General features: G+C 38.9%; 1 protein-coding gene across 1 annotated transcript in view; it reads left to right on the top strand.

Annotated features, from left to right (window-relative positions):
- The window catches only part of ITGB1 (integrin subunit beta 1), a 51,094-nt gene that overhangs the window by 8,596 nt on the left and 14,501 nt on the right, over positions 1–27,997 (top strand). The window contains exons 2-9 of the mRNA XM_039220531.1: positions 8,774–8,840; positions 17,527–17,612; positions 20,204–20,426; positions 21,844–22,014; positions 22,495–22,733; positions 25,427–25,582; positions 26,355–26,450; positions 26,828–26,917. Of these exons, the coding sequence (XP_039076462.1) occupies positions 8,774–8,840; positions 17,527–17,612; positions 20,204–20,426; positions 21,844–22,014; positions 22,495–22,733; positions 25,427–25,582; positions 26,355–26,450; positions 26,828–26,917 (1,128 nt within the window). The remainder of the gene's footprint in view (positions 1–8,773; positions 8,841–17,526; positions 17,613–20,203; positions 20,427–21,843; positions 22,015–22,494; positions 22,734–25,426; positions 25,583–26,354; positions 26,451–26,827; positions 26,918–27,997) is intronic.

Here is a 27,997-nt window from a genome sequence, read left to right as displayed (position 1 = left end):
ATTTAAAAATGTTATGACATAGGGGTGTGTAGGTGGCTCAGTTGGTTGGGTGTCTGACTTTTGATGTTGGCTCAGGTCATGATCTCACCTAAAACATGGTCTGTGGGACTGATCTCTGTGTTGAGGCCCATATTGGGTTCTATGCTCCCATTTTGGGAGCCTGCTGGGGACTCACTGTCTGCCTCTCCCTGGCTCGCATGCATGCTTTCTCTCTCAATAAATAAACAAAAAGTTATGACATAAAAAAGGAAGTAAATTCTGTTGTCTGAAAGGGTATTTGAAAGGTGAAAACCCTTAACCTTACCGTTAAGTTTTATTTATTTATTTTGAGAGAGAGAGGGGGAGAGAGAGAGAAAGCGTGAGCGGGCGTACGCAGGGGAGGGGCAAAGAGAAAGGGAGAGAGAGAATCCCAAGTGGGCTAAGTCTTCAGTGTGGAGCCTGAAGCAGGGCTTGAACTCACCACCTGTGAGATTAACCAGCTCAGCGACCCAAGCAGCCTACCCTTAACTTTCCTTACTAGAAACCTACTTATATTGAAAGCTTGAGCTTTTGAATCAGACCCAGGTTCATATCCCAGCTTTGTCTAGCTTTTTCTGGCATAGTAGGTACGCAATAAATATTTGCTGACTTGAATTTAATTGGTTGTATTGAGCAAAAATGTACCCTTTGTAAAAGTTTTAGGGGAAGAAATCTTTTGTGGATGATCTCTTTTTGTACTAGTTGGCTTTGGGGACCTTATTTTGAAACTTGAAATAAATGTAACTCACCACGTTTTTAAAAGTAATTTTCCTCTAAAATGTAATTGCTTGATTTCTATAAATTTAGTACATAAAAAGTTTCTAAAGATTGTATTTGTAAATGGAAATGCCAAATGAGTAACTTGTGACAATATTAAAAACATTAAAATAAGTGTATATTTAGAAGTTTAAACAACATAAAATCACAATTTGGTGAATGAAAGTGAGTTTAGAGTGGAGATTAAAATTATTATGGGCAATTTTTGACAATGCATACAGTTCAGACCACAAATAACATTGTTGGGGGAAGATTTATTGTTTAAGAAATGTATTATGACCCCTTAGATAAACTTGAATATGGTAAAAAAATAATACTAGCGTAAAACGTCTTTGTAGTAACAAGACGCAAAACCTGTGGGTATACTCATGAAATTTGACAATTAACATAACTTGTTAGCCTCCATTCAAGTTTGAAGCGCTAAAAAATAAACTTACAGAACATTATAAATCCTTTCCATTTCTATGCTGTGAGTCATTTCTCACACTGAAGAGATACTCTTTTTTTTTTTTTCAATAGTGACTTGAGTAGGCCTTCAAAAAATTACAGTTTCATGAAGCACAGCTCTGATCTCAGCTTGTGATGCAGTCTGAGCTCCATTCTACCTATATGACTCTGCAGAAGTTACACAACCTCTCTGTGGTTTGGTTTCCTCACCTGTAAAACAAAGGTAATATCATTACCAACCACAGAATCACTTGGGGGAGAGACCTATTATTATTTTTATCATTATTGTCATTAGTATAATCATTTGAAGGTGTTGAGTTAAAAGTGAGGTAACTTTTTGTTACTAATTACCTTAAATTGCTAAAGCTGAGCGTAATGTGTTATCTTCTCCGTGCCTGCCATATCCTTACTCTGGCCCTTTAAATGAACACATAGATCTTCCTTTTGTTTGTCGTCCTCCTGAGCACCATGAAATCCCACTGTTAACAGAGCATTCAGATTCTCATTTCTACTAGTAAGATGTCTTTTCAGGGAAGGTCCCTTTCTTTCAGCTTCTCCTAGGTTTGCTTCCCCTTGACAGAAGAAGCCTCAAGCCACTCTCTCTCTCTCATATTTCTATTTCTATTAGTATGTTTTCTCCCACCCTGATATTTTTAAGGTAGTCTGTGATACTGATGTTTAGAAATTTCTGTATTTTGTCTAATGTAATATAAAACTGAGACTTTGCTGCTTTTATTATTTTACATACAAATTGTTAGGAATCTAATTGTTAGAAAGCATATTAAATAGAATAATCCTTATTAGATGTGGTACCTAAAATAAGCATCTAGTATCCTTAATTAATATGATAATTGGTATCTAATATAATAGCATCTGATTAAACCTTACTGTTATTTAGTGTAGTAAGGTTTTGACATTGTATCCAAATAAGTCTTTGAATGGATATAATAACGAACATTCATCTGTTCTTGGCAGTCATGTTATTTCTAACCCTTATCCTTTCTTCCATATCTTGTTTCTCCCCTAATGTGGATCAATCCAAATTCTTCTGGTTATAATTATGATTGAAAACAAGCAAAACCTTCAAACATAGTTCAGAGATTTGCATCTAGGCATTCTGGCTCCAAGTCCATGCTCTTAATTCTGTGCTAACCTGTTATTGCAGTGCTGGGCATAACACACTTCTTGCCCTCCTTAAGCTTACTGGTTTGGGTTTGGTTTTTGGGTACCTCAGAATATTTTCAGTTACCTTTATCTTTTAGTTTCCTGACTAAATATGAAGGTACTGTGCTTAGTACAGAGAACACCGAGCAGTTAACTTCTAGAAGATGGCAATTTAAAAGACAGGTCAGTTTCAGACAGATGGGTAAGAGCTACATGTATCTTAAATACTAAAGTAAATTTTTTAAAATTTATTTTGAGAAAGAGTGCACGTGCACACAACAGCATGTGGTCGGGGCGGGGGGTAGGCAGAGAGAGAGAATTGGAAGCAGACTGTGTGCTGTCAGTTCAGAACCTGACTCAGGGCTCAGTTGCACTGACCGCAAGAACATGACCTGAGCCAGGATCAAGACTCAGATGCTTAACCCACTGAGCCACCTAGGCACCCCTTAAATACTAAATTTTTAAAACAAAGATTGTTTATGTATTTGATTTATTGTGTGTGTGTGTGTGTGTCTGTCTGTCTGTCTGTCTGTCTGACCTAAATCACCTCCCCAGTTTCTGCTGTCATTGGGGGTCTTCAAGAGTTCATGCAGCTAAAACTTCTCACACTCTGGTCTGTTTTCTTGACTCTTTCAACTCCAGTGCCCTTTGAGCACTGAATTAGAGACCTCTTCTGTCTTCACCTCCTCCTGGCCTCTTCTCTGATTCCAGCCACTGCAGCTGGAAACAGTTCGTTTCATGACTCACTTTTGGCCGACTGCATCATGCCTCAGGTTCCTCTTGGGACTTCTCTGTCTGTGGGGTGAGAAGCTGGCCCAGCCTTCTGGGCAGATGAACCATAGTTCTTGGAAGTGTGGGGGAATTAATACCCCTTGGGCCAAACTTTCACCTGTGGGGACTGGAATTAACGTACTTCTCCACATTGACCCTCTTCTGGACCCACTTTCTATACACTTCTCAAAACTTCTCAGCCAGATCAAGCCCCAAAGCGCCCCCATGATAAATGAGTCTCCTGAATTGGCTGCCTTGGTTCAACTCTTTTTAGGATCTGTGTCTTTACCAGGGGTAGCCTTTGTAGTAATACTCACCTGCACTCCTGGTTTTGTCTCAGCCTCTGCGTTCAGAAGGAACTCTGGCTAAAACAATTGCCCAAGTGTTAAACCTACCCTTATTCTCTAGCTCTCTTCCCTCCCCTGTTTATATGAGCCCTTTTTCTCTCACTTACCTATTGTGCTCTCTAGTCTTTTCACTGGGTCCTCTTTGTTGTTAACTCTTTGTCAGCACAGCCAAGGCCTCTTCGGTGCCTGCATTTGCTCTGTAAACCAGTGAGTTAATTCAGTTGATTTCAGATTGAAGTCTGAGGATCCAAGGGAGGTAGTCTCAGTGATTTGAGCTGTAAGCATTTGTAAAAAATGTTGTGCTTTTGTGCTAATAATTATAGTGGTAAGCAACTAACATCTGGATTATCTGGTTGACTACTTTGTGACAGAGTAAGTATTATTTCAGTGCCTAGTGTATATTTACATATTTGGTTCATAATGTGTAAGAGCCAGAACTGTGAAGCTTTTTCTATCTAGCTGTATATACTTAAATGAATTGAAAATTAGGATCACTAGGGTGTCTACAGTGTTTTCTATTTAAAGAAGGTCTTCACATTAATTCTGAGAACTCTTCTGGGCTTCTGAGTAATGTCTGAGAGAAATGTCATATAATATAATACAGCTCAGCAAAAATTTTTGAGCATTGACTTTGTGCCAAGTGCTTTCAGGTACTACAACCGATTAAGACACGCCAAGGCCCTGTCTTCTTGGAGCTGGAACCCATCAGGAAAGAAGGGTGTGAGCAGGTAGTTTCCAGTGAGAGAGTGCTGCAGATGGGCCTTTGTAAGTCAGGGCCCTCAGCTCTGTGATGCTGCTATTGCCTGTCCCCCCCCCTCCCCCCCGCTCTACAGACCTGGGCTGCCCTGCCCTGCGCCGAGAGAAGCCCCTCTCTTCCGGCTCCTACACTTGGCCAGAGCTCTGGATGCTAACCCTCTCCGCGCCATCAGATATCCTCCCCAGTGTCTTCACCTCTCCAGCTCGCCTCTTTTCTGGAATGTTCTTTCCTTCACGGTCTCCTCAGTTTCCTAGTTTCAGTTGTGCCTTTATGCCAACCACTCTTGGGTAATCCTCTCTGACCCTGACTTACATCCTGAGCTGAGGACCTGTGTCTTAACTTCCCCATAGGTGTCCTCCCTCGCTCCCCCTCAATTAAGGCATTGTTTGCTCCTCTAACTTCATTCTCCTTCTGCCATCTCTGTTCGAAAACGGTGATTCCTTTCTTTCTCATACTTCCTTTTCTAAGCAACAGTCAGGCCCCACTGTGCTACGTCCTAATCTCATGTTTGTCTTCTTGTCCATTGCTACCGAGTGAGTTTACATCTGCTGAACCTCAGCAGTGAGAGTGGTGCTCATTTGTAGCCTGGGTCTTGACCCTCCTCCCCACTTTCCCTGATCTGCGCGCATGTGTGCCGTCATGTGCTGCCCCGCCCCATGCTGTCTTCCTGCTGTATATCAGGTAGAATCTAAACTCGGCATGGCTGGCTGGCTGTAACCTAACTCCTTCTGCCTTGGCTCGCCTCAGTTTCTTTTTCCCATCTCATAATTTAAGTTTCAGAAATGCTTCAGTATATTAAGGTTCTTTTTGGCCTTTATGATATTTTAAGATTATTAACATAATTTGTACTTACTTTAGAAAATTACAGGGATAAAAATAATCATTCCCACAGACTAGATTTAATTACAAATAACATATAGATACATGTTTTCTAGTCTTTCTTCTGTAAAGATAGAGTGAGACAATCCCAGTTGGGTGGTGAGGGTCGGGGAGTCACCCTAACGTGTATGTGTGGAAATAAGACTGGAAAGAAGTTCTCTAAATCTTGTTGGGACTCCATGGCTTTGCACGCACGAACTCTTGCCTGGAACACTTCTCTCCATTTGCCTGCCCGCTTCCCATATGTCTGCAGTTCTAGTGTTGCCAAACTCATGAAGCTGCTGAACTTGGCCGGGCAGATTTTGGTGTCCTCAGTGCCCTTTGTCCTTATTTTCATTACAGAAACCATCACACCATATTGTAATCATTTGTATTTTTGTCTTTGAATGAAAACTTTCTGAGACCACAGATTTTGTATCTCCATATACAGCACACAATTGGACATAGTTGGCAGAGGAGAAACTTCCAGAGTGTGGGGGAGAAACCAGGAGAGCCCAAGTACTAGAGTGCATTAAGAAAGAATGATGATGTGTATTAAGTGCTTTGTGTGAATTCTGTGGGTGGCAAACTGATGTATCTCCCAGAATATAGGAGATGGACAGTCAAGGCATTTTTGAATGAATGAATGAATGAATGGATGCGGACAGTAAGATAAGGCCTGGGAAGTTCTTTTGCAAGAGCAGTTTCACATGCCTTGTAGTAAATGGACACCAATTACAGCCGGTTGAGGAGGGAGTAGGAGATTACAGAATGGAGACCAGCATTGACAAGTACTTCTAGACCTTTGATTTCAAACAGGAGACAAAAGATAGGATCAGGGTGATGCCTAGAGGCTTCTCTCCTTGTTGGCCCCTCATAATGAACTGTTCTGCATGGGATGCCATTGGTAGGAAACGCCTCAGCTTGGGAATCACTGGAGTACAGGCCTCACTGGCTGAGCTTGTGGTTTTAGGCCCCGGTGGGCATCCAGGTAAATCTGAAGTGGATACTTCCTAGACCACACTTGTGGAGGTGCGGCCTGATTTTGAAATGCTGTGGGAGACTCTTGGTGTGCCCTTCTTCCCCCCACCCATGCAGGAGGAGGATCTAACACCTTCAAGAGCCGGATCAGTGGGGAGGCTGCTGAGTCTTATTTGCCGTTTCCTCCACACTGCCTGTTTTCTGTGGTGCACTTTGCTCATAGCCACTTCTAACCTGGTGTCTTCTCAGCCTCATCCTCACTGCTCTTTACTCTTCATTGCTGTCTTCTGTCTCCAGTGGCTTCTCTGTTTCCCCGAGGGAAAGACTGGCCTTTATAGGAGTCACCAGCCAATGACAGTGCCTATTTCTTGCGAGTATGCTGACCAGTCACTGGAGAGTTGACAGATGTCCTTGAACTGTTCTCAGCTCCTGTCCTGTTCTCTCAGCTGCTCTACAACACTAAAGCCTTGTTCTGCCTGCTTCTGGACTTGGAGCTCTTCCAGAGGCAAGAGGGTTTCACAAGGCTCATCTTTGGCTTGTCAAGGGTTGCAGAAGGAAGACGACAGGGGGGTTAAAGTAATATTTTAAAGGTACATAGCATAAGATTGTGAGGCTGTCTAATAATAGAATGTTTCTGTGACCTAATGGCTTTATCTTAGTGGTAACTCTCTGAATTGTGTAATATTTTAATAGGTTTTTCAAAGCAGTCTAGTGGTCATGAAGTAGCCTGAGGAGTATCCTGAGGAAACACGTATCAGCCCATATATGGAACAAATATTTGTTCTGTTCACTTTGTGTGGAAACTGCCCAGATGGTCCATCCATCACAGTCTTAATGTTCCAGGCCCTTTTTGTCATAACTTTGGAATTGATAACATTATGCGAATTGCTTAGAGTTTTAGTCTATGTGGATTTATCGTACATAAACCTGTTGGATAGGCCATAGAAGGCAAACTGTAGGCATGTCCCACTTCCATGACACTGTGGCTCTGTCGCTCCTTCAGATGCAGTTACAAGTGATACGTAAGCAAAACCGTAAGCTCGTGGCACAGCAGAACTTTCCGGTCTGAGCACAGTGTAGAGCGTGTAGCTATGCAAGTTACACTTACTGCTCTTCTCTGGGAAGCCAACAGTGAAGCTTAAACAGCATTTAACAGTAGAAGAGACACAGGGATCCTGGGTGCTCTGAGCACAACTTTGAAGCACTCTCCCGGAGCTGTGGTAATAGCATCCTAGAATAGAAGCTTTTGAAACTGGAGGGTTGTTTTTTTTTTTGTTTGTTTGTTTGTTTTAAAGAAATATGTTTTTCCTGCTAATAGAAATTTACCAAGGCAGAAGAAAATCCCACACACTCACTCTGCCATAATTGTTTTTATTAAGAAAGCAAAAAGGAGAAAACACTATGACAGTTTAAAAGCAAGCCTATTGGGGTGCCTGGGGAGCTCAGTAGGTTAAGCGTCCGACTTCAGCTCAGGTCATGATCTCATGATTCGTGGGTTCAAGCCCTGTGTCGGGCTCTGTGCTAACAGCTCAAAGCCTGGAGCCTGCTTCAGATTCTGTGCCTCCTTTTATATTATGCATATATACTTTATAAGCTTATGTACTGTAATTTTTACATATCATCTTAATATGTACTTTGTATTCAGAATCATTCTAAAAACCTTTTTGGTCTATACTGCATTTGGTTTTTGTATTCTTGTGGGAGAGGCAGATATTCATGTATAATATGTTGCTGGTCCAAGAGCAGTAAACAGTTAAAGGATAGGGTTAGTGACTAGTGGCTAGAGCCATCTTTGACCAGCTCTGCTAAAGTGTAGATTAATATTGTAAAAACTGATTCACAGAAAATAGTCCTATACCTAACAGATGCAGGTTGGGATAATTCTGAGTAATATACAGGATAATACTTAATTTTTCTTTGGAGATTCTGGGAGACATTTAAGCCTCTGTCAGGTCTTCTTAGGCTCCCCTCCTGAACTTTTTCTTTTTTGGTCTTGTTTGTAGATCTCAAAATTATAGAGAATTGAATGGAATGTTTCACTATTCCCATGCATAGAGGTTGATTTTATTTAAAAAGATAACTAATTTTAGTAGATCACACTCAAACATGAAGTCAAGCCTTCCTTGTGTATGGTGCTGGTCTTAGTCTGAGGAGAAATGGAAATTATTGAAGTGCTGTAATCAAGGGAGTGAACCATGAGGATTTCGACAAGTTCCCTCAAAACTCAGTGTTGAGGTAATGGAGGCATCTCGGTGTGGCTGTGTGGCCCCTAGAGGAGCCACAGGAGGTAATAGGCCTAGAGGTTCCATGGAACACAAACTGTTAATAGCTTTTACAGTGTTAGCGAATACTTGACACTTTTTTGAGCACTATTAATTAGATATTAAAATACATTTGATAGGGAGAAAGGCAAGAATGGATTCAGGAATCTGGCATGGAAACTATTGTAGAGCAAGTGAAAGGTGAGGTAATTGGGAAGGGGAGGTGGTGGTGGGTATAGAGAAAAAAGGTATAAAGATGGATGGCAGAAGAAATGGTTTGAGAGGTGGTATTATGTTTATAAAATGAACAGAAGATAAGGTGACTAGGTATGTTCGTGTTTAATGTATTATCTTTTTTGTTAATATTTAGCCATGTACATTTTACATTTCAGATGAATTTACAACTGATTTTCTGGATTGGACTGATCGGTTCAATTTGCTGTGTGTTTGGCCAAACAGGTAAAAAAAAAAAAAAAAAAAAAAAAAATTTCTGGTTGTCTTTTCATTTCAGTGTCTTGTATTACTTTTGGATCAGTCAGATTCCATCATGCTGCTCCTTCTGAAAGCCCTGCAGTGGCCGCNGTGTGTGTGTGTGTGTCTGTCTGTCTGTCTGTCTGTCTGACCTAAATCACCTCCCCAGTTTCTGCTGTCATTGGGGGTCTTCAAGAGTTCATGCAGCTAAAACTTCTCACACTCTGGTCTGTTTTCTTGACTCTTTCAACTCCAGTGCCCTTTGAGCACTGAATTAGAGACCTCTTCTGTCTTCACCTCCTCCTGGCCTCTTCTCTGATTCCAGCCACTGCAGCTGGAAACAGTTCGTTTCATGACTCACTTTTGGCCGACTGCATCATGCCTCAGGTTCCTCTTGGGACTTCTCTGTCTGTGGGGTGAGAAGCTGGCCCAGCCTTCTGGGCAGATGAACCATAGTTCTTGGAAGTGTGGGGGAATTAATACCCCTTGGGCCAAACTTTCACCTGTGGGGACTGGAATTAACGTACTTCTCCACATTGACCCTCTTCTGGACCCACTTTCTATACACTTCTCAAAACTTCTCAGCCAGATCAAGCCCCAAAGCGCCCCCATGATAAATGAGTCTCCTGAATTGGCTGCCTTGGTTCAACTCTTTTTAGGATCTGTGTCTTTACCAGGGGTAGCCTTTGTAGTAATACTCACCTGCACTCCTGGTTTTGTCTCAGCCTCTGCGTTCAGAAGGAACTCTGGCTAAAACAATTGCCCAAGTGTTAAACCTACCCTTATTCTCTAGCTCTCTTCCCTCCCCTGTTTATATGAGCCCTTTTTCTCTCACTTACCTATTGTGCTCTCTAGTCTTTTCACTGGGTCCTCTTTGTTGTTAACTCTTTGTCAGCACAGCCAAGGCCTCTTCGGTGCCTGCATTTGCTCTGTAAACCAGTGAGTTAATTCAGTTGATTTCAGATTGAAGTCTGAGGATCCAAGGGAGGTAGTCTCAGTGATTTGAGCTGTAAGCATTTGTAAAAAATGTTGTGCTTTTGTGCTAATAATTATAGTGGTAAGCAACTAACATCTGGATTATCTGGTTGACTACTTTGTGACAGAGTAAGTATTATTTCAGTGCCTAGTGTATATTTACATATTTGGTTCATAATGTGTAAGAGCCAGAACTGTGAAGCTTTTTCTATCTAGCTGTATATACTTAAATGAATTGAAAATTAGGATCACTAGGGTGTCTACAGTGTTTTCTATTTAAAGAAGGTCTTCACATTAATTCTGAGAACTCTTCTGGGCTTCTGAGTAATGTCTGAGAGAAATGTCATATAATATAATACAGCTCAGCAAAAATTTTTGAGCATTGACTTTGTGCCAAGTGCTTTCAGGTACTACAACCGATTAAGACACGCCAAGGCCCTGTCTTCTTGGAGCTGGAACCCATCAGGAAAGAAGGGTGTGAGCAGGTAGTTTCCAGTGAGAGAGTGCTGCAGATGGGCCTTTGTAAGTCAGGGCCCTCAGCTCTGTGATGCTGCTATTGCCTGTCCCCCCCCCTCCCCCCCGCTCTACAGACCTGGGCTGCCCTGCCCTGCGCCGAGAGAAGCCCCTCTCTTCCGGCTCCTACACTTGGCCAGAGCTCTGGATGCTAACCCTCTCCGCGCCATCAGATATCCTCCCCAGTGTCTTCACCTCTCCAGCTCGCCTCTTTTCTGGAATGTTCTTTCCTTCACGGTCTCCTCAGTTTCCTAGTTTCAGTTGTGCCTTTATGCCAACCACTCTTGGGTAATCCTCTCTGACCCTGACTTACATCCTGAGCTGAGGACCTGTGTCTTAACTTCCCCATAGGTGTCCTCCCTCGCTCCCCCTCAATTAAGGCATTGTTTGCTCCTCTAACTTCATTCTCCTTCTGCCATCTCTGTTCGAAAACGGTGATTCCTTTCTTTCTCATACTTCCTTTTCTAAGCAACAGTCAGGCCCCACTGTGCTACGTCCTAATCTCATGTTTGTCTTCTTGTCCATTGCTACCGAGTGAGTTTACATCTGCTGAACCTCAGCAGTGAGAGTGGTGCTCATTTGTAGCCTGGGTCTTGACCCTCCTCCCCACTTTCCCTGATCTGCGCGCATGTGTGCCGTCATGTGCTGCCCCGCCCCATGCTGTCTTCCTGCTGTATATCAGGTAGAATCTAAACTCGGCATGGCTGGCTGGCTGTAACCTAACTCCTTCTGCCTTGGCTCGCCTCAGTTTCTTTTTCCCATCTCATAATTTAAGTTTCAGAAATGCTTCAGTATATTAAGGTTCTTTTTGGCCTTTATGATATTTTAAGATTATTAACATAATTTGTACTTACTTTAGAAAATTACAGGGATAAAAATAATCATTCCCACAGACTAGATTTAATTACAAATAACATATAGATACATGTTTTCTAGTCTTTCTTCTGTAAAGATAGAGTGAGACAATCCCAGTTGGGTGGTGAGGGTCGGGGAGTCACCCTAACGTGTATGTGTGGAAATAAGACTGGAAAGAAGTTCTCTAAATCTTGTTGGGACTCCATGGCTTTGCACGCACGAACTCTTGCCTGGAACACTTCTCTCCATTTGCCTGCCCGCTTCCCATATGTCTGCAGTTCTAGTGTTGCCAAACTCATGAAGCTGCTGAACTTGGCCGGGCAGATTTTGGTGTCCTCAGTGCCCTTTGTCCTTATTTTCATTACAGAAACCATCACACCATATTGTAATCATTTGTATTTTTGTCTTTGAATGAAAACTTTCTGAGACCACAGATTTTGTATCTCCATATACAGCACACAATTGGACATAGTTGGCAGAGGAGAAACTTCCAGAGTGTGGGGGAGAAACCAGGAGAGCCCAAGTACTAGAGTGCATTAAGAAAGAATGATGATGTGTATTAAGTGCTTTGTGTGAATTCTGTGGGTGGCAAACTGATGTATCTCCCAGAATATAGGAGATGGACAGTCAAGGCATTTTTGAATGAATGAATGAATGAATGGATGCGGACAGTAAGATAAGGCCTGGGAAGTTCTTTTGCAAGAGCAGTTTCACATGCCTTGTAGTAAATGGACACCAATTACAGCCGGTTGAGGAGGGAGTAGGAGATTACAGAATGGAGACCAGCATTGACAAGTACTTCTAGACCTTTGATTTCAAACAGGAGACAAAAGATAGGATCAGGGTGATGCCTAGAGGCTTCTCTCCTTGTTGGCCCCTCATAATGAACTGTTCTGCATGGGATGCCATTGGTAGGAAACGCCTCAGCTTGGGAATCACTGGAGTACAGGCCTCACTGGCTGAGCTTGTGGTTTTAGGCCCCGGTGGGCATCCAGGTAAATCTGAAGTGGATACTTCCTAGACCACACTTGTGGAGGTGCGGCCTGATTTTGAAATGCTGTGGGAGACTCTTGGTGTGCCCTTCTTCCCCCCACCCATGCAGGAGGAGGATCTAACACCTTCAAGAGCCGGATCAGTGGGGAGGCTGCTGAGTCTTATTTGCCGTTTCCTCCACACTGCCTGTTTTCTGTGGTGCACTTTGCTCATAGCCACTTCTAACCTGGTGTCTTCTCAGCCTCATCCTCACTGCTCTTTACTCTTCATTGCTGTCTTCTGTCTCCAGTGGCTTCTCTGTTTCCCCGAGGGAAAGACTGGCCTTTATAGGAGTCACCAGCCAATGACAGTGCCTATTTCTTGCGAGTATGCTGACCAGTCACTGGAGAGTTGACAGATGTCCTTGAACTGTTCTCAGCTCCTGTCCTGTTCTCTCAGCTGCTCTACAACACTAAAGCCTTGTTCTGCCTGCTTCTGGACTTGGAGCTCTTCCAGAGGCAAGAGGGTTTCACAAGGCTCATCTTTGGCTTGTCAAGGGTTGCAGAAGGAAGACGACAGGGGGGTTAAAGTAATATTTTAAAGGTACATAGCATAAGATTGTGAGGCTGTCTAATAATAGAATGTTTCTGTGACCTAATGGCTTTATCTTAGTGGTAACTCTCTGAATTGTGTAATATTTTAATAGGTTTTTCAAAGCAGTCTAGTGGTCATGAAGTAGCCTGAGGAGTATCCTGAGGAAACACGTATCAGCCCATATATGGAACAAATATTTGTTCTGTTCACTTTGTGTGGAAACTGCCCAGATGGTCCATCCATCACAGTCTTAATGTTCCAGGCCCTTTTTGTCATAACTTTGGAATTGATAACATTATGCGAATTGCTTAGAGTTTTAGTCTATGTGGATTTATCGTACATAAACCTGTTGGATAGGCCATAGAAGGCAAACTGTAGGCATGTCCCACTTCCATGACACTGTGGCTCTGTCGCTCCTTCAGATGCAGTTACAAGTGATACGTAAGCAAAACCGTAAGCTCGTGGCACAGCAGAACTTTCCGGTCTGAGCACAGTGTAGAGCGTGTAGCTATGCAAGTTACACTTACTGCTCTTCTCTGGGAAGCCAACAGTGAAGCTTAAACAGCATTTAACAGTAGAAGAGACACAGGGATCCTGGGTGCTCTGAGCACAACTTTGAAGCACTCTCCCGGAGCTGTGGTAATAGCATCCTAGAATAGAAGCTTTTGAAACTGGAGGGTTGTTTTTTTTTTTGTTTGTTTGTTTGTTTTAAAGAAATATGTTTTTCCTGCTAATAGAAATTTACCAAGGCAGAAGAAAATCCCACACACTCACTCTGCCATAATTGTTTTTATTAAGAAAGCAAAAAGGAGAAAACACTATGACAGTTTAAAAGCAAGCCTATTGGGGTGCCTGGGGAGCTCAGTAGGTTAAGCGTCCGACTTCAGCTCAGGTCATGATCTCATGATTCGTGGGTTCAAGCCCTGTGTCGGGCTCTGTGCTAACAGCTCAAAGCCTGGAGCCTGCTTCAGATTCTGTGCCTCCTTTTATATTATGCATATATACTTTATAAGCTTATGTACTGTAATTTTTACATATCATCTTAATATGTACTTTGTATTCAGAATCATTCTAAAAACCTTTTTGGTCTATACTGCATTTGGTTTTTGTATTCTTGTGGGAGAGGCAGATATTCATGTATAATAGGTTGCTGGTCCAAGAGCAGTAAACAGTTAAAGGATAGGGTTAGTGACTAGTGGCTAGAGCCATCTTTGACCAGCTCTGCTAAAGTGTAGATTAATATTGTAAAAACTGATTCACAGAAAATAGTCCTATACCTAACAGATGCAGGTTGGGATAATTCTGAGTAATATACAGGATAATACTTAATTTTTCTTTGGAGATTCTGGGAGACATTTAAGCCTCTGTCAGGTCTTCTTAGGCTCCCCTCCTGAACTTTTTCTTTTTTGGTCTTGTTTGTAGATCTCAAAATTATAGAGAATTGAATGGAATGTTTCACTATTCCCATGCATAGAGGTTGATTTTATTTAAAAAGATAACTAATTTTAGTAGATCACACTCAAACATGAAGTCAAGCCTTCCTTGTGTATGGTGCTGGTCTTAGTCTGAGGAGAAATGGAAATTATTGAAGTGCTGTAATCAAGGGAGTGAACCATGAGGATTTCGACAAGTTCCCTCAAAACTCAGTGTTGAGGTAATGGAGGCATCTCGGTGTGGCTGTGTGGCCCCTAGAGGAGCCACAGGAGGTAATAGGCCTAGAGGTTCCATGGAACACAAACTGTTAATAGCTTTTACAGTGTTAGCGAATACTTGACACTTTTTTGAGCACTATTAATTAGATATTAAAATACATTTGATAGGGAGAAAGGCAAGAATGGATTCAGGAATCTGGCATGGAAACTATTGTAGAGCAAGTGAAAGGTGAGGTAATTGGGAAGGGGAGGTGGTGGTGGGTATAGAGAAAAAAGGTATAAAGATGGATGGCAGAAGAAATGGTTTGAGAGGTGGTATTATGTTTATAAAATGAACAGAAGATAAGGTGACTAGGTATGTTCGTGTTTAATGTATTATCTTTTTTGTTAATATTTAGCCATGTACATTTTACATTTCAGATGAATTTACAACTGATTTTCTGGATTGGACTGATCGGTTCAATTTGCTGTGTGTTTGGAAAAAAAAAAAAAAAAAAAAAAGATTTCTGGTTGTCTTTTCATTTCAGTGTCTTGTATTACTTTTGGATCAGTCAGATTCCATCATGCTGCTCCTTCTGAAAGCCCTGCAGTGGCCGCGTCTCACGCAGGGCGATGGGCAGGGTTCTCACAGGGGCCTGCCAGGCCCTTCCGCATCCGGCTCCTTTGGCTGCTGCCACCCAAAAAGTGGTAAGGCCGGTTGGCTAAGGAAATGCTGAAGTGATAGGAATACAGTACGCTACAGAAAGATCTTTTAAGACTGTAATAGGGTGTTTAAGTGAGCAGAGAGAAAGCAAGGGTATGTAATGTATTAGAAGAAAATAATAAATGTGTAGGATGATCGATTATGACAAGCCATTAGTATCTAAAAAAGTGAAACCAGGAACAACTGACTTTCTAGAAGATGTTCTTGCTCTTTGATCAAAAAGCCTTGACAAAATGTTAGCATTATCTAGAAGAGGAATAAAAAGTAAAGCCGAAAATAATTTAATCTTCTTGTAAACTATGGCGTACCCACCTCTGGAATAATAGATGTGCAGTTCTCTCCTCCGAATCTCAAAACATACATTGCACATGGACAATTATTTGATCTCAGGACAGGAAGGACTTAACCAAATAGAAAAATGAAGGAAGAAACTTTTAAGGAAATTATTGATAATGTTGATTTACTTAAAATCAACAGCAACTTAAAATGTGTTTATGTGAGAACACCATCAATAAGATAAGAAACTAAATAAAGGTTTAATTTCATTAGCACGTATAGAGACCTAATAAAAACAGATGAACACCATAGAAGAAACATTTGCCAACAAAATTTACAAACAAATGGTCAGTAAAATACAGTAAGAATGAAACCTTAAATAACTGACAAGTTAATTGATATTGTTATTTATATGGATTAAATGAGTAAAAGATTTTTTTTATGTTAAAGAAGAACTTGGAGGTGCCTGGGTGGTTCAGTTGGTTAAACTTAATCTGACTTTGGCTCAGGTAATGATCTCGCGGTTCATGAGTTCAAGTGCCACATTAGGCTCTTTGCTGACAATTTGGAGCCTGGAGCCTCAGATTCTGTGTCCTCCCCCTTTGCCCCTTCCCCACTTGTGCGCGCGCGCTCTCTTTCTCTCTCTCTCTCTCTCTCTCTCTCTCTCTGACTTAAACATTAAAAAGAAATTTTTAAAAAAGTATTTGGTGCTTGCTGAAGGTTCAGTAAAAATGGTATTTTGTATACTGTTTGTGATTATAAATTTGAATATTGTTTCTGGACAGAAGTTACTATATAATAAGAATATTAAAAACATTAATAGCATTCCACTCGGTATTTCTGTTGTTTTTCGTCTGTGATAAGGAGATCGTTAGAGTTTTACATTGTGTGCATGGTCATCACAGTGGGTGCATGTATGTCCATGTATGTTTATACGTGTATTTGGAGAGTTCATGTGTGCACATGAGCAAGTGTGTGTGAACCATGCACTTATGCAATTAAAGTATATTAATGTAATATATAATCATTAAAAAGCATATTTAAAGATTTTTTTTTTAAGTTTATTTATTTTTGAGAGAGCGTGAGTATGGGAGCTGAGTAGAGGCAGAGAGAAGGAGAGACAGAATCCCAGGCAGGTCCCATGCCGTCAGTACAGAGCCCAACACAGGGCTCAGTCTTGCGAGCCCTGAGGTCATGACCTGAGCCAAAATCAAGAGTTGGACCAACTGAGCCACCAGGCACCTCTAAAGAATTTGAAATGAAACACATAGGATAAACTATAGAAAGTACTATGCAAAATGTATATTCTCAGTTTATTTAAATAATGTCTCTATGTGTGGTTCCTTGCTGTTTTTTTTAAATCTATCTTCATAGAAAAAAAAAACTGGAAAGAAATATACAAAAATGTTAATAGTAGTTATCTCTTAGTAAGTGGGTTATGGGTGTTTTTTTGTTATGTTTTTATGTAGTTTCCAAATTTTCTATTATGAATATATATATTAGGTTTATAATTAGAGAAGACACATTGGAGACAGTCCATGTTAGTGCTTACCACATGAAAGGCATGCTGATATACTTAGGAGGATTCAAAGAAATGTGAGGCATACTTTGAACATAGAGCTTGAAAAACTATGAGATTGTGGACTGGATGAATTGGGGTTTTCAAGTATTTACATACTAAAAATGAAAGGAAAGCAGTTACAGGTGTTTCTGGAGGTATGGGTATGGTAGTATGAGTTAATTGAAAAGAAATAGTATTTTAACCAGTTGTAAGAAAATTCCTGACAGTTATGACCATCCAACAATAGATCCTGACTGAAATTATGCCTTTGAGGAAAAGAATAAGTGTATAGATTACTAGTACATAATCTGCTATAGAAGGAAAGAAAAAGGTTACTATTTTTTCATGGCTCTCTATGCCAAGGTAATCTAAAATCACTAGTCTTTGGGGTAGATCTGGATCAGTTCACTAACTATTATTATATGTAATATAATAGTATTTATTATATAACAATATATGACATATTTTGTTATTCATACTTAACCATTATGTATGTTGCATTTTAATCATTTTTCATTATGTTCTCTCTTGAAACTTCAAGTAAAGTTGTCTGTTCTTTGTTTCTCCTGACAGATGAAAATAGATGTTTAAAAGCAAATGCCAAATCATGTGGAGAATGTATACAAGCAGGGCCAAATTGTGGGTGGTGTACAAATTCAGTAAGTAAGATTGCTCAAGGTCTTTCTATTTACTCTCTAGTCATTTACTGTTGCCCAATATTGTATCCTTAGGAAATGTTAGATATGAATTTTCACTTAAATCAGTGTTTATTGAATGAGTATCAACTCTGTCAAACACTATGTGCTGATCTAGAGGTATTTAACACAGTAGCCACTGGGAACATGTGGCTATTGAGCACTTTAAATATGCTCCAAAATGGTCCAAATGAGAATTGCTATAAGCCTCAGATACATCCCAAAGGTTGAAGACTTAATGATTAAAATAATCATTAATAATGTTGAAATGGTAATATTTTGTATATATTGTTAAAATTAGTTTCCTGTTTCTATTTTTTTCTTCTTGTGTGGCTACTAGATAATTTTAAAGTGCATTGGTATCTCACCTTTGTGGCATGCATTATATTCCTATTGGATAGCTTTCCAAAAATCTCTAGCCATTTAATTTGGCTGTTGTAGATCTGTCTTTTTTTTTTTTTAGCAGGAAAGGTAGAAACTAACCTTCCTAATTGTATTTGAGTTAAAACTAATGTAGAATTGATTTGCATCCTGATAAAAGCCCATTGGGGTTCGGGTGTAAATTTTATTTAGTGGTCATCTCTGTACACTGTGTAACTTGGTATCTTTCACAAAACTTAATGTTAAATGAATAAATAAATGTATGAATGAATAAATCAGAACAGAAGTAAAGGGAAGTCATTTTGAGGATTTACAATTTATTCAAGTAAATAATATCAGAAGGTCAAAGGTTGCTATAAGCCATGCTTATTTAAGCATTTGACCTCACATTTGAACTCAGGCATTTGACCCCATACATTTCAATTGCCTGTTTATAGCTATAAGTAACTGGTCAAACATCAGATATTTTGTTTGGCTTAACCATATGAAAAGGAAAATCAGAGGTTTTTGTTCTGTTACTTCAAAATTTTTCTAGTGACACTTTCTGTCCTCAGAAAAATGGTATTTGGAATTGGAGACAGTGGAAGAAATAGGGAGTGCTCTGAGTTTGTCTCAGACAAGGCTTACTTGCCAAACTGTTCTTTGGCCTTTGATATTTGTAGCATAATTCTTAAAGTATTAAAGGGTATTTTGGAATGTGTTTAGTGAAATTTTATTTGAATATTACAGTCTTAAATTTTCCACACTAGGCTTCTGTGCTTTGGTAGTTAGTATTTTAGGTTTGATAATACATCAAAGTAGTTCAGCTTTGAATTATCTAACCCTTGGTATTCCCTTTCAGTTTTGTTTTTCTAGTTACATAAATGCTCTCATTAGTGTTGTTTCCCTTAAAAAAGTGATCACAACCATTGTATATTCTCTGTATTTATCCTCATTACACAGCACTGTGAAATTTGTAGATAGTAAACAAAAACCATATAAAATTGAAGATAAAGTGACCCAAAATAAAAGGCATTTCCTCATTTTCCCAGTGTCAAGATTAAAAAAGAAAAAAATAAGATCTCTGGCCTAATATAACTATATATACAGTTTTTAGGGATATATGTGAAATATTCAAATGTCTATTATAATAATTGATAGTTATGGGTACACATTTTGAAATGACACATACCCATCCATGTACTAAAATCATTGTTTTTCTCCTCTCTCAGATTTCATGAAAAGCTTTTATTTAAAGATTTTGCATGCATCCTAACAGTAGCGTTTTTGCTTCCACTAAGATACTTCTTCAGTTATCTGATAAAATTTTTATTTCCATCTAATTTGTTTGAGGTATAACACATTTTGAGGTCATATCACTACTGGAAATTTTACCCCAAACCACAAGTACCATTTATATATTATTCAGACCTTTTTAATTTTTATTCTTTTAAAATGCACCCTATGGGAATATATTCATGACCTTGTCAGGTAATCAAATTTTACTGCGATTATTGTTTTCTGTTGTCATGTAATCATCACTGTGATTATTGTTTTTAAAAATAAATTTTAGAAGACTTATTTAAAATAATAGCCAGTACTTGAAATGTTTTCAAACCTCCAGGAATACTTACTAATTCTGCGTTAAGCTTCTTGGTCTTTTTAAAAATTGCATCATTAATTGAGACACCTTCAGGCTAATATGTTTTCTCTACACATTGAGTTGTTCAAACTATTGTGAGGAGAATGGTACATAATATGAGAGACTTAAATAAGACTTTTCTAAGGGAAATTTTGGGGAAAAATTGTCCCATATTTGGGTATATACATTATTAGTGGCCATTAGGCATGCCGAATAAGTGGTTTCACTGAAGAAATTTGTTTGATTATATACTTATAATTTGAAAGAGGGACAGTTAAAATGTACATTTAGGTCAATCCTAAGTATTACCAAACTAATAAGTTATTATTAATAATAAAGGTATTACTTTCCTAGAGAATGAGTTTGTTTGTTTTTAAACAAGAGCATATGATTTGGGTGAAGAGAGCATTTTGTTTAACAACCAGAAATGAAGTATGTTAGTTGTGTGTCACTTGATTTTTGCCTTTAAATAGTGCATGTTTGCAATTATGATTATGCAGAATGTTTGACCATTATACTTATTATTTATACCTATATTTTGTTTGTCACTTAGACATTTTTACAAGAAGGAATGCCTACGTCTGCACGATGTGATGATATAGAAGCTTTGAAAAAGAAGGGTTGCCATCCACATAACATAGAAAATCCCAGAGGCTCCAAAGATGTTAAGAAAAATAAAAATGTTACGAACCGTAGCAAAGGAACAGCAGAGAAGCTCCAGCCAGAAGATATTACTCAGATCCAACCTCAGCAGTTGGTTTTGCTTTTACGATCAGGTACAGAAGTCTAATTGCATGAATACCTTGGTTTCAACTGGAGCTTTTTGACAACTTTATATAAGCCTCTTTTGAGTTTCTGTCAAGGGGTGTTCACATAAGGACTGGCACTCACATAGAAATGTGGACTATGTCAAACTTTAGAAATTTGTAGCAGACATAACAATCTGTAAGACACATATACTTGACATAGTAAAGGTTGCCTAATGTCCAAAGCAAATTCTGTTAGAGTCAGAAAGTATTAGATTTAATGGATTTTAGAAATGAAAGTATCCATCCTGAGGTATAATTAATGTAAAGACAACATTCTAACCTATGTTTTTCCTTTGTATTTGTTTAATGCTGTGAAAATAGTAAGCTTTTATAAGAATCTGGGGCAGTCGTGCATCTGAAAAAAGAAAGAAGAAAACAAGCCTCTTCCTCAGCTTCCCAGTTTCCATCCCTTTTCTCTCAAAAGATGGTGCACACTCGTGGTCTCCATGACTTTCCCTCTTGAGCACTTTTTAGTCTGCTTCCGTTCTGAAAAACGCTGTTACACCTTGAACCACCAAACGTGGTAGATCCCTGTCAGGGCCTTTTCTTCTTTTAACCTTCTTGTACTGACTGACACTTTTGATTGAACTTCTTGAAATGCTCTCCTTTTTGTGTCTTTTTTTCTTCCTTCCTCTTTGTAGTACACTTTTATTGTTGGCTTTTCTCTCATTGCTTTTAAACCATTTGTGTGCTATAACACAGCCTTCCTTAAAAGCTGCCTACTAGAAATCTGTATAGAAAACATCCATTGTTAACAAGTAATGGCTTTTCATCCAAACCTTATCTTTCTACTGTATATCGTAAATGAATTTTACCTTCTGCCTCTTATATACTTCTCCTTTTCGTATTCCTCATGGTTTCAGTTCAGACCTTCATGTCTTCCTCAAGGATTTTTCCAGTAGTTTCTCAACAAGCTTCTTTGTCTCTACAGTTAATTAAAAAAAAAATTTTGGGGGGGGGTCAGGTTCTCTAAAGTAAAAATCAGACGATGTTGTTTACTTGCATATAAACAGAGTACAGAATGTCTTATGACTTCACCTCCTAAAAGTCGGGCATACTCTCTAACGTGCCCTGCCTTACCCACCCCAGTCTAATTTATGCTGTTCCATCATCCTGTTGTCCTTTGCCATAGTTATAAATTGACTGTCTGTCTTGCTCATGGGAGTATTGTCTTTTTCATCTTGCATGCCCAGAGCTTAGCATAATATTTGTGGAATGAAATTGAGTATACACTCAGTTAACCAGTGGAATTTTCAAGTTTTTGTAAAGATATGGCAGTAATACATTTCATTTTATAGTGTTTACTTTGTGAATCCAATTTGGTTTTTATCATTTGCTTTCGATTGCTACAACTAACTTCATTTTCTAATCTCTACTTAATTAGGGGAGCCACAGACATTTACATTAAAATTCAAGAGAGCTGAAGACTATCCTATCGATCTCTACTACCTTATGGACCTCTCCTACTCCATGAAAGATGATTTGGAGAATGTCAAAAGTCTTGGAACGGATCTGATGAATGAAATGAGAAGGATTACTTCAGACTTCCGAATTGGTAGGGATATGGAGAAAACTAATAATTTTCATTTGTATCAGTCTTGGCAGTTTTGTTCTTCATCATATACTTATGAAATATATAGAGCAGTTTTTAGCCTTTTTTTCTGAGAGAAAACCTATTCCTGTCACATATCTAGTAATCTTTGTACCTTCTTGTTCCTCTGTTACTTTATGCTACCATGTTACTCAATACACATTATACCACATAGATAAGAAATAGGAACTTATTCCACTCATGTGTTGAGTTATAAAATGTTGAGTACTCAAACATTTTAATTAATATGACTACACCTGTCAGTACAGCCTAGTCTCACTTTATTTATTTTTTGTATTAAAATGATCTCTTTTCCAAACTTTATTATTAAAATCTTATTTCTTATTAAAGAAAAAGATTGACTTCTATGTGGTAACATACTTTATTCTTTTCAGTACAAGTTTATGTCTGTCCATCCATCTCTTGTGCATTTTTCCTTCACAGGATTTGGCTCATTTGTGGAGAAGACTGTAATGCCTTACATTAGTACAACACCAGCCAAGCTCAGGAACCCTTGCACAAGTGAACAAAACTGTACCAGTCCCTTTAGCTACAAAAATGTGCTCAGTCTTACTGATAAAGGGGAAGTATTTAATGAACTTGTTGGTAAACAGCGCATATCTGGAAATTTGGATTCTCCAGAAGGTGGCTTCGATGCAATCATGCAAGTTGCAGTTTGTGGAGTAAGTGCATTCATTTCCTACAAAGGGCTATTACTTGTATGAATTTTAGGTGCCATTTTACTCTCAGTACAGAAAAACTACCTACTTTATCAAATCATCCTTCATTATCCTAGAGAAGTACAGAATTGGATCCTTTAAATTCCCTCCAGCCACACAAGTGCTTTGTAAAAGCGTATTTAATCATGTCCTTATTTAAACCAGGCAGTTACTTCTTTTATATGGGATTTTAAAAGCCAGATCGCTCACCATTTGAAACAGTGGGGCAGTTTAGCTATGATTTCGCTGGCGTTCTAGGTTTTTAGAAGAGGGGCAGGTGTCCTGACTCTCTGGCTTGTGCCAGAGACAGAATTGAACTTGTTGGAGGTATTACCAGGAGAATTAAAAGAGCTCAAATGGAACAGTATCTCAGATACCATTTTCCTTTGATCAGTTTTCTTCTGCTCATTGTCTTTGAAAGATGCCTTCCTGTGTCTTAGTAATTCAAAAAGAGCTTTTTATGTTCTACTTTGTAAGCTATATGAACATATATATTTTGAGAAGTCCTGTAATGTATTTATTTTTATTTATTTTTATTTTTGAGAGAGAGAATCTTAAGCAAATCCCATGCTCAGCATGGAGCCCAGTGTGGGGCTTGATCCCACAGCTATGAGGTCATAACTTGAGCCAAAATCAAGAGTAGGATACTTAACTCATTGAGTCACCCAGGCGACCTTATTAATAATTTTAATTGCAAGATTTTTAGTAAGCTCATCTCGATTAGACTAGTGATAGAATTCTATGACTCATTTAGCAGCTGAAGACTTTTAGGTGACCTTTTCATGACACGGCTGACCCTGAAATTAGAAAGCATTGTGAGGTAAATAAGGTTTATTGCAAGACCTACTTCTCTCTTAATTTTTCCTCCTTTTTTTTCCTTATAGTACCCCTGTTCCCTAGAATACTCATATATGTTCCCTGTTCTTGATTCCTGACGCTTCCTAGTGGTTATTTTTCAACCAGTTTTTGCTAAAGTGTTGTATCTCATATCCAAGATATCCAAGATAATGATGTGATATAGCAGTATGGTATAGTGTTTAAGAGAACAGTCTTCAGACTATTAGAACATGATTTCACAGTTTCCCATTGCCACCGATGCTAGACCATTTACATAGCCACACTAAGGACTGTATCCTTCTCAGTATGAAGGGACAGTAGTACGTACACCTGATAGGACTGTTTGCAGGCATAAATACAGCAGTCCATAGAACGTGCCAGTAAGCACTCAGCAGACATCAAGTACTATATTATTGTTACTTTTGACTTCTTCCTGGGGCAGTTGTAATTTAAAGATAGTCCCGGCTTTTAAAGGGGAAGAAAGGTTAGTATTTCAGGTAGTGCCTAGCCTGCCACCCTTTCTTGCAGTCATTTGTTTGTGATCCTTTTATAAGCTCCCTGTAGAGAGAACATTCTTTGGGCTGCCTCCAGCTGTGCCTCAGCCTGTGGGATCAGAGCAAGCCAGAGCATCCATGGCCACTGCTGTCTTTCCGTGTTTATCATGCTGACTGAGAGTAACTATTTCACCTACTTCCCTAGATGCAAGAGACACCGGGATTGCCAGCATCAGTAAACATAATTCTTGCCTTCAAGGAATTTACAGTTTTATGTTATATACAGATGTGTTGAGTAAATTTAGACAAATGTAATTACAAATTTACTATAGAAGGGGATTTTATTGGTTTTTTTTTTTAATATTTTACTTTGTAAATAATCTGTACACTCAACATGGAGCTCAAGCTTAGAACCCTGAGATCAAGAGTCACACACTCTACCAGCTGAGCCAGCCAGGTGCCCCTTTATTGCTACTTTAAATTCTTTGTTGAGTAAGGAGGAGAATGAAATAAATGAACAAATAGTACTTGTGAGGTAGACTGGATGGAATTAAGTAGGGCAGGTGTTTGGAGAAGAAAATTTCTTCTGTAGTTAAAAAAAGGAAAGCTTAGTACGGAGGGCCGATAAAGGAGGTGTATGCTGTAGGAGGTAGGAGCAAGGATGAAGGCTGGATGGGAGCAAGGCAGCAGCAGCAGGTAAAGTACAGAATGGACTGAGACATTTCTGTTTCCCCAGCAAATATTCCTTAGGCACCTACTGTGTGCCAGGCCCTGCACTTGCTACTGGAGAAGCACATATGCTCCCTATCCCCCATAGAGTTAGCTTACCTTCTAGTGGGGGAGGAAGACATTGATTTTAAAAGACACAGTTTTTTATTTTTATTTGTTTTTATTTTTTAAATATTTGTTTATTTTGAGAGAGCATGCATGAATTGGGGAGGGGCAGAGAAAGAATCCCAAGTAGGCTCCATACTGTCAGTACAGAGCCCAATGCATGGCTTGATCCCACGAACTGTGAGATGATGACCTGTGCCAAAATCAAGAGTTGGACGCTCAACTGACTGAGCCACCCGGGTGCCCCAAAGATAGTTTTTAAAAAAGGGCTGAGAGACATGGGCAACCAGGCAAGACAGTTTTCCAACAGGGTGGAGGAGCCTTCTGCAGAGGGCTCTGCATTTATCAGCAAGAATATTAGCATTGTAAAAAGAGAATCTAAGAAGATACAGAATTAGGTTAAAAGTATAATGGTAGCCTATATGAGGATTAAAGATTTATGTACAGTGATTGTGGATAGTATTTTTAAATTGAAATCATTTTCTTTTCAAGTCATTGATTGGCTGGAGGAATGTTACACGGCTGCTGGTGTTTTCCACGGATGCTGGGTTTCACTTTGCTGGAGATGGGAAACTCGGTGGCATTGTTTTACCAAATGATGGACAGTGTCACTTGGAAAATGATGTGTACACAATGAGCCATTATTATGTAAGTGCTGAATTCCTTACACATTGAATGGACTCATGTGGAATTTTAGTGTTTAATACTAAGAGTATTGTGGATGACTAAGCTCGTGGGTTTTACTAGGTTTGGGGGTTTGTTATTTGGTAAGTATAGACTCTTACCTAATGTGCAAGGAAGCTAGCGTTGCTGTTCTGAAGATGTGGCTTTGTGCTTGCTTCTTGCTGCTGAGCCAAGGGCCTCCGTCTGTGAAAGGAGCCACTTCAACACTTTTACTCTGTGCCTCAACCCATTGCTGTGACTTTTCTCCCTTGCATACATCATTTGGTAGCAAATTTGATATTATTCCTAAACAAATAATTTGTAGAGTCATGTACTCCTCATTTATATAAGATTTTTAAAAGTAGGCACTCTACTTTTACTGAAAACAAAGATTGGCAAATTATTCAAGTTCTAGAAGAAATCTAAACCTTGGTGAGTTTTGGTCTTTTTCATAACTGATTTATGATACAGCCTTTAATTATTGGTGATTCTTCAATTTCACTGTTCTAACATTTAATACACATAGGTCTTGCTTTTAAAAATCTTTTTATTGAAGCATTTTATACATACATAAAGATAGAAGAGTAGAAACCCATGTGCACACACCTCCCACTTCCACAGTTAATTGTGTTATTTCAGGCAGTCTTGTGTAAGTAATCTAGTTACATATGCAGATTGTTATTATTTTCAGAAAGTATTGGAAAACCGGAATACATTGGATATAATTGCTTATAAATTTTATTACTTCATTTCTTAGGATTATCCTTCTATTGCTCACCTTGTCCAGAAACTAAGTGAAAATAACATTCAGACCATTTTTGCAGTTACTGAAGAATTTCAGCCTGTTTACAAGGTAAATATATATAAATATAAATATATATTACGTGTGTGTGTGTGTGTATATATATATATATACACATACATACACACACATGGGATAAAAAGAGGAATCAATTTCTAGACCTTTATGTTTAGTCATTAGAGGCAAAATCATATGTCTGAATTGAAATGTGGGGAAGTGTCACTAGTCAGACCGGCCGGATTTTATAGAAGTGGTTTTTATTAAATCACATACAAAACAGTTGGGTATTTTTTGGTCTGACCCTAACGTTGTTTAGGAAATGGATAGGGAACTCATACTTAAAAATAAATACTGTATATTCAGTAGATGCTAATTGTTTGAATGAATAATAGTATTTGTATCTCATGTGTTTTATCTTTTAATTTCAGGAACTGAAAAATTTGATCCCTAAGTCAGCAGTAGGAACATTATCTGCAAATTCCAGCAATGTAATTCAGTTGATTATTGATGCATACAATGTAAGTACATATTAAATAAGTTTTGTTTTATACAATACCCTGTTGAGAATACTTTGCTCAAAGAAAGTAAAACGCTCTTCATACACAATTTAGCAAGCCCAGAGGACAACACAAACATTCTGTGTATCTGGAGGGAAACATTTAATATTCTCTTACAAAAGCATAGTTATTTATGTAGCCTAAACAAAGTAAAAATATGGTAAAGACATGTGGGGAAGATTTCTAAATATTTAATGTCATTAAATAGGTTTCCTTGTTGGAAAATAAGTGGAACATACATTTAGACTTAATAGGATTACTTCAGTCTTCTCTTCCCCCTTCTCAGTCCTTTGTAGATTGATCTCTTGTGATGAATTATTCCAGAAAAGCTTTTTTGCCAGTTCTTCTCTTGCCATGTATTCAGAGATGCAGTTTTCTGTTCTCAAAAGATACACAGACACTCATCTACACATGTACCTTAAAATATCTATGTATAGGGGCGCCTGGGTGGCTTAGTCGGTTAAGCGTCCGACTTTCGCTTAGGTCATGATCTCACGGTTCGTGGGTTCGAGCCCCGCATCGGGCTCTGTGCTGACTGCCAGCTCGGAGCCTGGAGCCTGTTTCAGTCTGTGACTCCCTCTCTCTCTGACCCTCCCCTGCTCGCGCTGTCTCTTTCTCTCTCTCCTAGAAATAAATAAAACATAAAAAAATAAATAAATAAAAATAAAAAATAAAATATCTATGTATATAAATATACATATGCTTTACTTCTTTTGAAAAAATTTATAAGTTTTTTTCCCCCATACATGGAAGGAAGTTGAATTGTCTACAGCTACTTTAGAGTAGGTTTAGTGATGTTTGGTAAGCATTGATGAATACTCACTTTAAGTAGTCAGAAGACATTTCTAATAATACGGTAACCATTGTGTGTCCGCTCTCAACCTTTTGACAGGTTGAATTTTAGATACTTTTTACTTTATGTTAGAGTTTGCTAAATGTTTTGGAAAGACCCTGTATAAAGAGACAGGTTATATATTACAGAGATTTTCAAGATTCCAGTTTGTTCATGTCTTCCCCATAGTTCTCCACCCAACAGAATAT

The sequence above is a fragment of the Hyaena hyaena genome, unplaced genomic scaffold (assembly GCF_003009895.1).
Source record: "Hyaena hyaena isolate Hyena2069 unplaced genomic scaffold, ASM300989v1 scaffold_899, whole genome shotgun sequence".
Classification (NCBI taxonomy): domain Eukaryota; kingdom Metazoa; phylum Chordata; class Mammalia; order Carnivora; family Hyaenidae; genus Hyaena; species Hyaena hyaena.
This window is presented reverse-complemented; position numbering and strand designations above follow the sequence as displayed.